Below are 14,578 nucleotides of genomic sequence, written 5' to 3'. Positions count from 1 at the left end.
ATAATGTATTCTCCTGTATGCATTATAAGTGTTCATAATTGTTGGCAATGGACATTTTGGTTCTCGGTCCTCTTTCATGGATTTCGGATCTATAATTAGCCTAGAAATGTAAAACCCTGGCAAGAGCTGTGGGCATCTCACAGGAATTGTACAGCTGCTGGGTACAGTTCACCTGGCACCCTGGGGACTCGGTACAAGTGGATTGAGAGATGGTGGGTAAAGCAGCTCACTTTCCTGTCTCACCACAGACCACCTCCACTACCCCCCTACCCCGCCCCTGCAGAGGCCCACCCATAGCATGCTCCTCACTACCCAGGAGCAATGCTAACTTAAAAGCAAGAGACTTGCCCCTGAAGGGGACTCTGAAGACAGGATGGAAGAGAAGGGACACCTCATTCTGAGAGCAGGACGAGGCTTAGATGGCATGGCTGGAAGACTTGCATGTAAAGAAATTTAACTCATAGCGTCTTTTGGGTATTAGATCTAAGAACTAGCTTTCTGGTATTTTTAGCTGCTTCTCCTCAAAATTTAATGATGGCATATTTCAAAGCATTTTAAAGACAGGTTACATTCGCCATTTGTCCAGAGGTATCTAGTAACATTTAATTGTCAACAAATGATTGAACAATAATATAGTGAAAGGCCTGCTAACCTTAATTAGGAAATAATTTTAAGGAATTTTCTCCTTAGAAAGAAAATTCAGTTTTACTACAAAACTTACCTCCTGATATTATGAAGAAATGAAAGAAACTATGTATTTCCTTCCTTGCAGACAGTAAAGCACTTAAGGACACTAGAATTTAAGCCATTTGTGATATTTATAAAGCCTCCATCAATAGAGCGTTTGAGGGAGACAAGAAAAAATGCAAAGATTATCTCAAGCAGAGACGACCAAGGTGCTGCGAAGCCCTTTACGGTGAGTATGAGGATGCTTTACTGAAAATACATAAACAGGAGTTAAAGTCATATATGCAGTAGTGACCACATTAAGGAGACTGAGAGATGAGGCTGTGATCCAAACATACAGGCAGGACAGAACTGCATTTGGGTACATACATTTTAAGTGATTGCCCTGATTGCTTTTTCTGCTGTTGTGAATGGATCTTCATATTACATTGACTCAAAAACTATTTTGTATGCTTTTATGCATACTTATAAAATTTCTGAAGGCACATGTAAAAAAACCACTGAGTTTTCAACTAGCCTTATTTTTAAAGGGGAAAATACCGGTCAGTTACCATTACTCATTAATAGTCTAGATGAAGATTTAATAATTTGCCTTTCGTACCAACATCATATATAGCATAATAAAAGAAAAAGCATCATTTGGGGTATAGGACAAATAGACTCATATTGTTCAATTTGTATTTCCTTTGACTGTTGTTAGAAATGGCACTTGAAACTTTCACAACATTGTTGATGGGCTATACTCCAATATAAAATAAAAGGTTTAAAAAAGAAATCACAGCTGTGATGGGTTAATGATTAGAATGACTGGCAGGGTCTCTGATTGTTTTTTGTTTTTAACCTTGAGACAATGTATTATACTTTAGGATCAAGAGAATGGCAGAAGCATTTTTCCCCTCCCTCTTTTAAGTAACTCATTTTTAACCTTAGTCCATATTAATCTGTAAACTATCAATTGTGGGTATCAAATACACATGATGTTTTTGATTCCCAGTATTTTTAAAATATCTTTTTTTCTAAAGTACTGACAGTATACAACCATACTAAGTAGGTACTCTTATATGATGTTAATAACTCAGGGCTCTGGATTAACACTAAAATTAAAATCTCTGTTCTGAAAACCTTCTGTGACCTTGAAATATCGACTCAAATGACTTCAGGATGTCACAGTATAAAGAATTACTGTATTATTTATTACCATCTTTTACAATGTAAAGGTTTCTCAATGAAGATAATAAACAATAACATAGTCCAAAGATTTAACTCACATTTATGTATATGGTCTTGCTGTATAACCAACTAAAATTCTTCCTGGTTTCAAAAATGTATGAAGGGCCCCTCACCCACTTGTACTGAAACATAGAAGGACATGGTATATGTGTCCTTTCATAAATGTATCCAACTCTGAAAAAGTAGTTTTTCTTATACACTCCTTGCAATGAATAAATGTGGACAAAGCATCAGGATAAACACTCCTACTTTGATACTGAAACATCCCTGAAATGATAAATGACTAATTATCCTGAAAGGTGGGAGTTTTGACTCTTGTCAGAGCAGTTTTAGTTGCAAGCAAATAGAGAATATTAGAAATTACAGCTTCTGAAGAATTTACAGTTAAAGAGGGTAATTTTCTTTCATGGCTGAGGTGAAATAGTGAACACAGAACAGCGTTAGATAAACCAGTTGTGTAATAACTGGACTGATGTGATGAAACTGCTTGGTTAACCAATTCTATTTAATACTTTTGTAGGAAGACGACTTTCAAGAAATGATTAAATCTGCCCAGATAATGGAGAGTCAGTATGGTCATCTTTTTGACAAAACTATAGTAAATGATGATCTTGCTGTGGCCTTCAATGAGCTGAAAACAACTTTTGACAAGTTGGAGACAGATACTCATTGGGTTCCAGTGAGCTGGTTACATTCATAACTAAGGGCAGTTTTCATAATTATCTTTTTTTGTTTTGTAGAGTGCATGATTAAATCAGTTACCATTTTGGTGGTAGGGTTTTTTAAATCTATATCACTGTTAGAGATGTGCAATCTTGGTTAAAATTGAATGTTGGTTTTGTATCTTTTTATAGTCTTATTTCAAACACAGTGTTTGAGTATAAGATCCAGAATTAAAATGTGCACAGTACTGTATTCTGAGCAGAGCTTTGAACCGTCTGGCTGTCTTGAATACAAAGCTCTACCTCCAAGAGGAGGTTGAACTTTTTATAGAAAGTCTTAGCTAGAGTATATACTTGGGCGTCCAGTGCTTCTGCTGGTCTCAGATGTGGTCACTGCCTTTGCTGTTTGCATGTTAGCCACTGAAGATGCTAAGTTTACAGCCTTGAGCAGCTCCAGGCAAGACAGCTTAGGTGTACTTTGGGTGGATCATCATAGATGCACCTGGAATGGCAGTAAGGTGGAGTCCTCTTACTACCCTAAAAGTGCAACATTTTCTCTTACATAGACACAGTATAGTCACAGTGTGTGCGTTCAAGAATCTCTCTTTAAAGGAATTACTGACAATCTGTCTTAGTGAGTGGGCTTCATGTTATAGTTTGAGAAGGCTTGTGAGTACATATACCAGTGACTCAATAAATGTTTAATAACGGAAGGTAGGCTTTGAAAATTATTACATATGAAACTAAAAACCTTTCCTTGTTAGAATGGTGATTACATACCCAAAAGCACTGATTACAAAGGACAATTTTATTTATAAATTCTCAGACATTTCTTTCTGGACTCACCAGAAATTCTGGAGCCAGTTATCTGACTTTGCTTTTTCCCAGTAGATCACAAGAATGAATCCTATTCTAAATGTAGGTTTTACATGTTACTGATACAGTTAAAGAAAATGTGACCATTTCCCCAAATATGTGCAGTTGATCGCCATATTTAAATTTCACTATAAATTGTATTTTAGAAAACTGTTCATGTAATGTTAACTTATTTCTTTCTCATCAAAATATTTCTTTACATTGGCCAGATACCATCCTAATCTTGCCGTTTTTAAAGAAGTGTAAGAAAGACTGTTATATTGTAAATATGTAGATGGGATCTCTCAGTTTTCTTTGATACTACTGATCTTCAGCAAGTAAATTATACAGCTCAGAATACTAGAAATGTGCATAGTTGTATAAGAGAATATGCGTCGTATCCTTGCATGCAGTAAGACCCTGCCAATCAGAGAATCATCGTACCTGTGACTTTTAAACAGAAAAAAAAATATTTTTGTTGATTTCTAAAGAGAGTTTAGATGTCCTGTTTAAAGAAAAATAGTGTAGTGAAATTTTATATATTTATGAAGTATTTGAAAGGCATATTTTTTTAATTATCAAATGAGGCTATTCATAAAACAAATTGTATGTAAAGATGTCGTTAATTTAAAATAGTTTTTTAAATCAGGGTCAACATTCCATGTAAATATTTTGACCTTTGTTTGTACTCAGATCCACATGTGTGCTCTGTGCACATCTGATAGCATGACTCACCGGATTTCCTTCATACGTGTGAGATTTCATACCTGATACACACTCGCAGCTAAATAGTTAGATAACCAATGTTACCTGATAGCCTAATCCAAACAGCAAATTCTAAGTTAATTAAGTAAACAGCAACCAATTCAGTTTAAAAAGAGGTTTGGGGTTGCCAAGTCTAATACTGAAGCCATACTTCATGGTTGTGTGTCTGGTCTAAGAAAGTGCAAGTCTTCCTTGGATGGTTTGGGTAATATTCTTTTTGAACACTGATTGAAATTTCCAATAAATTGACTTTCTAGGAAATGAATTATAATTTAGGTAGTCCGAATTCTTTGTTCAGAAATAGAACATGGTTTGTTTTTGTTTTTTGCCTCAATTCTTTACTGTGGAGGTAGAGATTGTGTGATAAAAATGGAGTCCCTTTTGGTGGTGGGGGTGTTGATGGAGGTTTATAAAAATATAATTGTCCAATCTCTCTCCCTTTTTACACTAGAGCTGAAAAATGTTTTTTAAAATAATGGAAAAGGGGCAATTCAGCAATTTGAAAAATCTTTCATCAGTAGTACACATATGTGGTCCTGCTAGTGATGTCTACATAGCCACCTTGATGCTTAGAAAGAGAGTCCATTCTCTTTAATTTACTAAGGCTAGTAGCTCCATGGGCTTGGGGATAAATGTTGCAAAGAGCCCTTGATCCTATACTTGGTATACCCCTGGCTCCCTCTTGAGGGAGGAGAGACTGGTTCTTTAGGCAGCCTGCTCCCAAGACAATGTCAGCCTCTATTTGAGAAAACAGGAATATTTATTTTTTTAAGTCCAAATATTTAATATCCAAGATTAAGAAAAGTCTGTATTCCCATCAATAACAAATAAACTTGCTTTTTTTTTTTTTAGGTGAAATTGAAATGCCATTTTTTAACATTATTTTACTTACCAGTATAGACATTATTGATATCTTTAAGGCTGACCTTCCTGGTATCATGTAATGACTGAATGTATCTAAATTATAATAATTTAAAATTGACAAGCATATAAAGCAAAACTATATTGTTAAAAGTTTCCTGAAGATACAGATTTTTATTATTTATTTTCTTTTTGACTAATAAGAGTTTATAAATAAAAGGAATGGAAAACCTTTGAGCGTAATAAAGTATCTTCAAATTATATGTATACTTTCTTGAAGATTGCTCTTGCACTTGGTATCTATGTCACTGTTTCTGATGGTAGAACAAGTTGGTTTTTTACTAATACCATGTGATTTGAACTGCCTCTGTCTAAAACAAAATTTCATATTTGTTTCAGACATTAGTTGGTTTCATCAAAGTTGTTGGAGAGATGAAATCCACTAGCCTCAATCTTACCCAGTCCAGTCATTCAAAGATGTGGAGGAAAAAATGGGGTGGTTGATCCCAGCCCGTCCACGGTGGAAACACCCCACCAGCACTCCTCCCGTCAGGAATGGAGCATTACGCATGTCCTCTGCCTGAGTTGGAGGTGGAAGTGAAAGTGTTAGTCACTCAGTCATGTCCAACTTTTGTGACCCCAGGGACTGTAGCCCACCAGGCTCCTCTGTCCATGGGATTCTCCAGGCAAGAATACTGGAGTGGGTTGCCATTTCCTCCTGCAGGGGATCTTCCTGACCCAGGGGATCTTCGACCCACGGGGTTGAGCCCGTGTCTCCTACGTTGCAGGCAGATTTTTTTTTTTTTTTTTTAACCATCATCTGAGCCTATGAAGACAAACTGCCACCTCTTACAGACAAGAGGCCTTGCTTCACTGGTTGAGCCCATTAGCCCAGCCCTGCTTCCACTGAGACATGACCTGTTAGGACCATGGGATCTGGAGTGATTTGTTAAGTTTGGCTTTGCCTATTATTAGTTTCATGGTCTCATTTAATCTCACCGGTCACTCATTTTCTGATCAAAAAATCATAGAGGTAATAATAGTGTTTACCTCATAGGCCTGTTGAATGCTGTTGACCCTGGGATGCTGCAGTCCATGGCGTCACAAAGAGTCAGACATGACTGAGCGACTGAACTGACGTAGGACCATTACGGGCATAAAATGAACAAAAGGATCCATGCCATGTGCTGGAACAAGCCTGGGCTATGAGTACTTAACTGATCATGAGCTCGTTTACACAGTGATCAGCCTCATATCACAACTTAAATGTAGCTGCGTAAATATTCTTAATTACCCTACAAACAGTTCCTCATATTAGTAAATTCACAGGGAGCTTCCTAAATAATTTCTATTATCAGTTTTCTTGTTTTTTTTTTTTTAAATTTCATTATTTTCAAATGATACACCCAAAATTAATTAGGTGGTCCTCAACAGGAAAGTGAACCAAGTTTTATGTTTAGCCGCTGATAGGGAATATAACTGATATCAACTGAAAGAAGTGTCCCTTAACTGTATTCATGCCCTTTCCTAGGCTGCCACACCTCCTTTCCAGATGCTTGCTCACCTGCACTTAGTTATCTGGAGGGCAAGGAATATTTTACTTTTATAACAGCTCTTATTCACATATACCTAGATGGGCTACATACTGCCAGATAAAATAGTCTTATTAATCATCAGACATCTGTAGGATCTGCATACAGTTTCATTTAGTCCTCATAACTATGTTATATGGAAGTAGTACCTTATATGGAATTGCAATACCTTATATCGAAGTGCGGGCTTATGTGCCTTGCCCAAGGTAACAGGGGTGATGAGTAAGGATCGGGGTTCAATTGTGGTCAGACTCCTCCAACACCAGGATGTTTTCACTGCACTGTGCTTGCTGGTGTTGCTATAACTTGAGCCAATTCTGGAAATAGGTGAGATTTAGTAATTAGGAGTGATTATTCATCCTTTTCATGCATAGGCAATTTACAAAGAGTTTTCTCAGAACACTGTTGCTTTAGTCAGATAGCTCTTGATTTCTCTATGCCTCTATTGTGGACTAATCTTCAAACAGCCTGGCGTGCTGCGGTTCATAGGGTCGCAAAGAGTCGGACATGACTGAGCAACTGAACTGAACTTCAAACGATGATGATTATCAAAAGCATACAAAAAAGTTAGCACAATACATAGTTTTTCTGTTTTGTCTGAGTCCTAGTCCTTAGTGGTGGAGCATGATTTGTCTAATCAGTTGTGATAATCTCCTCTCCGCCAGGATTGATCTGAGTTGGTCCTGCCACTCTATTCCAGGTAATGTCTGTCAGAGGAGCTATGAGTTGAGCTGTTTCCCTGGTTTAAACAAACACCTGCATGAGGTGACAATCCTCTATGCTCCCGCCCCCATGCCTCCTGTCTGAGATGCTTCTATTACGTTGTGGTGCTTAACAAGATGACAGCCAGAGTCCTAACCCTAAATCAATGGATGATAAAGGCCAATCTATAGATGAGTGAGTAGAAAAAAAGAAAAGATCCTAAATCCATAACGTCATTGAGCTGTTGAAAAAAATCCTAGGACCTCTTTCCTCTAATTACTGAATAAACAATGTTCTTTTTTTAAAATGTATTTTTAATTGGAGGATAATTTCTTTATAATGTTGTGTGGTTTCTGCCATGCAACAACATGAGTATACATACGGCTTCTCACTCTGAAACCTCCCTCCCGCCCCCCATCGCATCCCACCCCTCTAGGCTTTTACAGAGGACTGGGTTGAGCACCCTGTGTTATTCAGCAACTTAAAATGAAAAGACAACCCTCAGGATGGGAGAAAATAATTGCAAATGAAACTGACAAAGGATTGATCTCCAAAATATATAACCAGCTCATTAAGCTCAATATCAGACAAACATGAAGCTCAATATCAGAAAAACAAATAACCCAATCAAAAAAACTGGCAGAAGACCTAAACAGACATTTCTCCAAAGAAGACATACAGATGGCCAACAGACACATGAAAAAATGCTCAACACTGCTCATTATTAGCAGAATGCAAATCAAGACAATATTATTTTATGCTCTGTTGGTAGGAACGTAAATTGGTGTAGCCACTATGGAAATCGGTAGGGGAGTTCCTCAAAAAAATGAAAATTGAGCTACCATATGAGCCAGCAGTCCCACTCCTGGGCATTTATCTGAAGGAAATGAAATCACTATTCTGAAACGAGATCTGTACCACCACTTTCCACATGCACTGTAAGATTATTCATAGCAGCTCAGACAAGGGAACATGTCCATCAACAGATGAATAAAGAATCTAGGGGATGTACACATACGCATTTACATACACGTAGAAAGGAATGTTATTCAATGGTAAAAAAAAAAAAAATTAAATTCTGCCTTTTGTGACAACATGGATGTATCTTGAAGGCATTCTTCTAAGTAAAATAAGTCAGAGAAAGACAAATAACTATATGTGGTGCTAGAGAAGACTCTTGAGAGTCCTTTGGACAGAAAGGAGATCAAACCAGTCAATCCTAAAGGAAATCAACCATGAATATTCATTGGAGGGACTGATGCTGAAGCTGAAGCTCCAATACTTTGGCCGCCTGATGCAAAGGGCTGACTCACTGGAAAAGACCCCGATGCTGGAAAAGATTAAGGGGAGAAGAGGGTGGCAGAGGATGAGATGGTTGGAGGCCATCACTGACTCAATGGATGGGAGTTTGAGTAAACTCACAGAAATAGTGAAGGACAGGGAAGCCTGGTGTGCTGCAGATCATGGGGTTGCAAAGAGTTGGATCCAACTGAGCGACTGAACAACAATCACTTGTATGAGGCATCTACAAGAGCTGAACTCAGAAAGTAGAATGGTAGTTACCAGGGGTTGGATGGAAAAGGGGGGATGTTGGTCAAAAGGCACAAGCTTCCAGGTATGAGATGAGTAAGTTCTGGGGATGTGAGGGCATGGTGACTATTGTTAATAACACTGTATTACATGCTTGAAAGTAGCTAAAAGAGTAGATCTTAAATGTTATTAACACACACACAAGGTAATTAGGTGATGGAAGTGTTAAATAACTATTGTGGTAATCATTTCACCATATATTCATATATCAAACCATCACACTGTACATGTTAAACTTACACAATTTTATGTTAATTATATCAAAACTGAAGATGTTCTCTTAAAAGCGTTACTATTAGGCTGCTGTTTGCTTGCTGCTGGAAGCATTCCTAATGGAAAGCAGTATCCATGACCACCCAGGCCACTCCCAGTGCCTGCATCACTTACCAAAGATGTCACTTGTCCTGCAATGAAGCACTGAACCTTAAAACATTCTGTCACTTGTAGCATAAAGTAAAGCAAGAGACTCCATTTACATTTTATTTTGCTTGGGTTCCACTTTTTTCCCTCCACAATATAGATAACATTTAAGTTTGGGGAAACTTGTTCTTGTGTTTTGGGATTTACAAATTGATCATGGTTGTGAGTCTACAATTTTGGCAAAGTGATATCTCTGTGACTTTTAAATTTGACCTGGGCACTAGTAATACCTGAAAGTTCCATTTGTCAGGCCCCTGCCCTGTGCCAGGCACTCTGCTTGTTAGTAGTAGGTGACCTGCTTGTGATCATCAGCTCCACTTTAACAGATAAAAGACCTAAATAGAAGTATGTTTAAATAACAATGGCTACAAAACAATACAATTACTGTACGTGCTAATGAACGCTATATAGCATAAAGTAATAACTGAGGAAAATATATTGCTCTTAGGAACCTAGAAGCTACCAAAGCAGCTGAGGATGGAAGAAAGAAGGACGAAAACAAACGTGCTTAAATATTAGTTAAACTATTTTAGGTATTTGAAGGCAATTATTTGTGGAATTGAAAGTAAATGCAAAGAGGAATCAGAGACTCCATTAAATGAGAAGACAAAAAAATGCCAAACAGGTCTCTTATTACAGATTTAAATGGCATAAACTCATGTAGTAAGAGACCATTTTTCAACTACATCAAAAATGGACATCAACCATATTCTTTAAGAAGAGAAAGATTTAAAGTAAGAGGATTGGCAAAAATGTGCAAATGCAAGGCAGATGGAAACAGCAGAAGGCATGATAATAATAGCAAAATTGAGGTCATTGCTTATTAGTTGGGGCAAAAAATCATTCTTTAGTAATCAGTGGTATAAGCCAAAAAAGAGCGTTAAAGACACAGAGTAAAACCTTGAGGAGTGCAGTCAATAAAACCGCATTATTTGGTCATCTTTAAAATACCTCTCTTAGACCTCGAAAAGAAGTGGTTATAGAAGATCCATATAGGGACTTCCCTGGTGGCCTAGTGGTTAAGAATCCACCTTCCAATGCAGGGGATGTGGGTTTGATCCCTGTCAGGGAACTAAGGTACTACATGCTACAGGGCAACTAAGCCCACATGCCACAGTGAAGACCCAGCGCAGCCCCCTGCAAACTTCCATATATCACAACTCCTCAGCTGATCTCATAGCCATGGAGAGAATGCTTTTTCCTGCAAACAGATTACACCTTCGGTTCAAGAGCCACACTGAGAATTTACAAAACCCAATCCTAAAGCAAGCCACAAGAAAAGCCTCATTAAATTCCAAAATATTTACGTACTTCAAATCACATCTAATGACCACAGTCCAATAGAACTTGAAGTGAATAACCAGAAGACACCAAAACAGACCTCTCAGAAAAACTCAAAATTAAACAACAACAAAACAAAACATCCTGATCGTGGAGGAATTAAAAATAAAACTGTAGATTATTCAGAGAATAACAACATAACTCTCAGAATCTATGGACTAGGACTGAAAAACTGAGCTCAGGAAAACTTGTTGCCTTAAAAGCTTTTCAAGGGGAAAAAAATAAAAATAAACACTGGCTCAAGCAACTCGGGAAAGAATAACATGAGTGGTATTTTGGCTAGGTTATAATATACACTGACTTTTCCAGGAATGCGCTACCATGTAAATCAAAGGAAGACTGTACTTCATTTTTTCAGAACTTTACCAAGTTTTCTTCACTATTTTGGAACATCATGTCACTAATGGCAATAGCACTCGTGGTGTCAGAGTCTCCTGCATGGCGTGTCTGGACACACCCATGCCACAGTGTGTGAACCTACCCTATGCATGGATCACTGCTGTCTTTGGAGGACTGCTGCTTGAGCATTTATATCTCACAGTGTGAACTATTTTATTCTCCATTGATTTCCTCTTCTTTCTTCCTTTTATTATAATGGGATTCCATTGTATTATTTTATTTTACTGCACCATGTGCCATGCGGGGTCTTAGTTCCCTGACCAGGGATTGAACCCGTGCCCCCTGCAGTGGAAGCACAGATTCTTAACCACTGGACCACCAGGGAAGTTCCTGGGACAAAATCTCTTATAGACAAGGAACACTGAGTATGATAGGGAGTGATTACTGCTGCTTCAGACAGATGGCCACATAGATCCCATTTATGTTGCACACTTTGAGCTTTACAGCTCATGCTGTTTTAAAAATATTATGTTTTGATATGATTAATATGTAACTGAGCCTCAAGTTACATTGAAATTTGGCTACAATATTAGAAGGTATCTATTGTTTGCACTTGGCTTCCCTGGTGGCTCAGTGATAAAGAATCTGCCTGCAGTACAGGAGACTCAGGAGACGTGGGTTCTCCTGGGTCAGGAAGATCCCCTGGAGGAGGAAATGGCAACCCATTCCAGTATTCTTGCCCAAAGAATCCCATGGATAGAGGAGGGCTATGGTCCATGGAGTCTCAAATAGTTGGACACAACTGAGCGCTCACAGACACACACACACACACACACATACACATTTTGAGCATCAAGTAGTATCCTTGAGTATACTGCTGCTACAAATAGGCTCCTGCAGAAGAAAACAGCTTTACAATTTAAAATGTTTTCCAAAACTAGGTAATGGAATTAACAAAGAGAAGAGACATTATTGCAGACCTAAATACTAAAAGATCATAGACTCTCCCAGAACACAATTTTAAGAGAATAAGGATGAAAATTTAGAAAAATCTTGAGACATGGCAGGTAAATCCAAAAAGAAGGAGATCAAGATGGCAGAGTGGGAGGACAGACTCGGCTCCCCGCATGAACACCCCCAAAGTACATGTACGTGTGGAGCAATTCTCACTGAAAACTAACTGGAGACTGGCAGAAACACTCCTATACAACCAAGGCTGTAAGAAAATCCACATGGAATCAGGTAGGAAGGGAAGTGATCAGATCGAGACTTTGTGCTCCTGGGAGAGGACACAGAAGATGGGGGTTACGTGGGTGGAGATTCTCCCTGGGAAACGAGGGCTTCGAGCCACGTATTCTGCACCCCAGCCCTGAGGTCTGACGCTGGAAAGACGAGTCGCCTCAGCTGGCTTGAAAATCAGTGGGACTAACAGGAGGGCTGTAAAAAACCCAGAGTCCACCTGTGAAGAGAGGGCCCAGCCTCGCGGACTCCTGAAACAAAGTGGAGGAAGACTGCAACTGCACAGGACTCTAGCCAGTGTCCCCCAACCACCCTGCAGCACGGCCCAGCCTGAGCCAAGCACCCCTCAGGCCCCATCTGCCCTGTGGCACGGCTCCACACTAGCATGAGAGCTGGCATGGCCGAGGGGGCCTGCTCAGGGAGGGGACGGATGGAGTTGGCTTGGGCCTGGACTGGCATCTGAACGGGGCAGGGACAGCCATTACTGGTGTTCAGAGAGAGGCCCAGGACTTTGGGGCCAGGATTGGCACTGTCCATACACCAAGTGCTCACTCCAGCCCCTTCTTGCTCCAGCACTACTACTCTGGGGCAAAGGTGCTGATGCTAGGAGGCAGGAGGATACACACTTGAATGGAACAGAGTCATCTCTGACCAGACCCTCAGGACTTCCATTCCAGCAGCTTAGGACCTGAGCAGCCCCGCAGTGGGTGAGGTTGGTCACTGAGCAGCACTGGCACAAATGCCTGGCTATTACGGCTCTGGCCCATCCATGTCAAGTCTCACCTCTTACCAAGGTGATAGGTGCTAGCACACCTGGAAGGAAGCGTGACTGGTGCTCACCTTCCAGCTCACCCACCAAAGCTACAGGGCGCCCGCAGACTGTACAGGGACACTCCCATATGGCCACATCCTTTCAAGGCTGGAAGAGGTAACTAACTCACTTCAATTCATACAGACAGAGAAAGATAAGCAAAATGAGAAAACAAGGATTTGTTTCAACTGAAACAATAAGGAAAACCTAATGAAGCAGAAATACATAATTTACCAGATAGAGAGTTCAAAGCATCAGCAATAAGAAGGCTAACTCAATTAAGGAAAAGAATAGGTGAAAACTAGAAAATGTAAAAAAGGACCAGTCATAAAAGAAGAATACAATACGAGGAATTAATAGTAGACTAGGTGATAGAGATCCTGATAGATAGTAGACTAGGTCAAAAGACCCTGATGCTGGGAAAGATTGAAAGCAGGAGGCGAAGGGGATGATAAAGGACGAGATGGTTGGATGGCATCACCGACTCAATGGACATGAGTTTGAGCAAGCTTCAGGAGATGGTGAAGGACATGGAAACCTGGTGTGCTGTAGTCCATGGGGTCGCAAAGAGTCGGATACGACTGAGCCACTGAACAGCAACAAAAAGGTGACAGTGAAGAATGCGTAAGTGACCTGGAAGACAGAATAATGGAAACTATCCAGTCAGAACAGCAAAAAGAAAAGCAAATTTTAAAAAAATGAGAACAATTTAAGGGACCTCTGGGACACTATCAGGTATGCCAACATTCACATTATAGGGATCCCAGAAGGAGAGAAAGGGGTCAAAAATGTATTTGATGAAATTAGGTTGGAAACATCACTGAAGAAGGAAACAGATACCCAGGTACAGGAAGCACAGAGGGTCCCAAACAAGGTGAATGCAAATTCATTCACACCACGACATCATTAAAATGGCAAAAGTTACAGAGAGATTCTGAAATCACCAAGAGAAAAAGAGTTACATACAAGGGAATCCCCATAAGATGATTAGCTTTTTCTGCACAAACTGCAGGCCAAGAGGGAGTGGCCAGATATAAAATACTGAAAGGGAAAAGCCTGCAACCTAGGATTATCTACTGAACAAGATAATCATTTAGAATAGGAGAGATTAAAAAAAACAAAACAACTCAGATAAGCAAAAGCTATGAGAGTTCATTAGAACCTTGAACATTTATTTTAGGGTAGGCTCCCTTCAGTGTCTCTAGCCAGAACTCTCCCAGTCTACCCTCACCTCTCCACTGTGTTAGGCAAAATGTGGAGCTGACCCCCAGAACCCCCACCCTTTGGTGTACCTACACTTTCAGTTGTTCAACCAAACCCTAGTTTAGGTGCTCCTAGAAAGGCATGTGGCAGATGCAATTAAGGTTTCAAATCAGTTGCCTTTGAAAAAAAAGCGGGGTGGGGGGGGGAGTGGGCAGGATTTACCCTGGTCTAATCAAGTATGCCCTTAAAAAGTGACTCGACTTTTCCTGAACAACAAAGAA

At 39.6% G+C, this 14,578-nt stretch overlaps 2 protein-coding genes across 10 annotated transcripts in view; one reads left to right on the top strand and one right to left on the bottom strand.

The window, feature by feature from the left end:
* Positions 1-5,323, top strand: part of MPP7 (MAGUK p55 scaffold protein 7) — a 289,092-nt gene extending 283,769 nt beyond the window's left edge. For 8 of the 9 annotated variants that reach the window (XR_014074097.1, XM_081560899.1, XM_081560898.1 and 5 more), the window contains 2 exons: positions 773-916; positions 2,438-5,323. Coding sequence is in view for 8 of the 9 variants with exons in the window: in XM_081560899.1 (XP_081417025.1) it covers positions 773-916; positions 2,438-2,617 (324 nt within the window). In the remaining variant the exon portion in view is untranslated. The remainder of the gene's footprint in view (positions 1-772; positions 917-2,437) is intronic. The other variant, XM_081560896.1, reaches the window with a different exon arrangement.
* LOC145530960 (uncharacterized) overlaps positions 1-14,578 on the bottom strand; it is a 78,589-nt gene that overhangs the window by 17,257 nt on the left and 46,754 nt on the right. The window contains exon 4 of the mRNA XM_081552288.1: positions 6,822-6,969. The gene's annotated coding sequence lies outside the window, so the exon portion shown is untranslated. The remainder of the gene's footprint in view (positions 1-6,821; positions 6,970-14,578) is intronic.

This window comes from Giraffa tippelskirchi, chromosome 13 (assembly GCF_054371585.1).
Source record: "Giraffa tippelskirchi isolate mGirTip1 chromosome 13, T2T-mGirTip1v1.2.pri, whole genome shotgun sequence".
Taxonomy (NCBI): Eukaryota; Metazoa; Chordata; class Mammalia; order Artiodactyla; family Giraffidae; genus Giraffa; species Giraffa tippelskirchi.
This window is presented reverse-complemented; position numbering and strand designations above follow the sequence as displayed.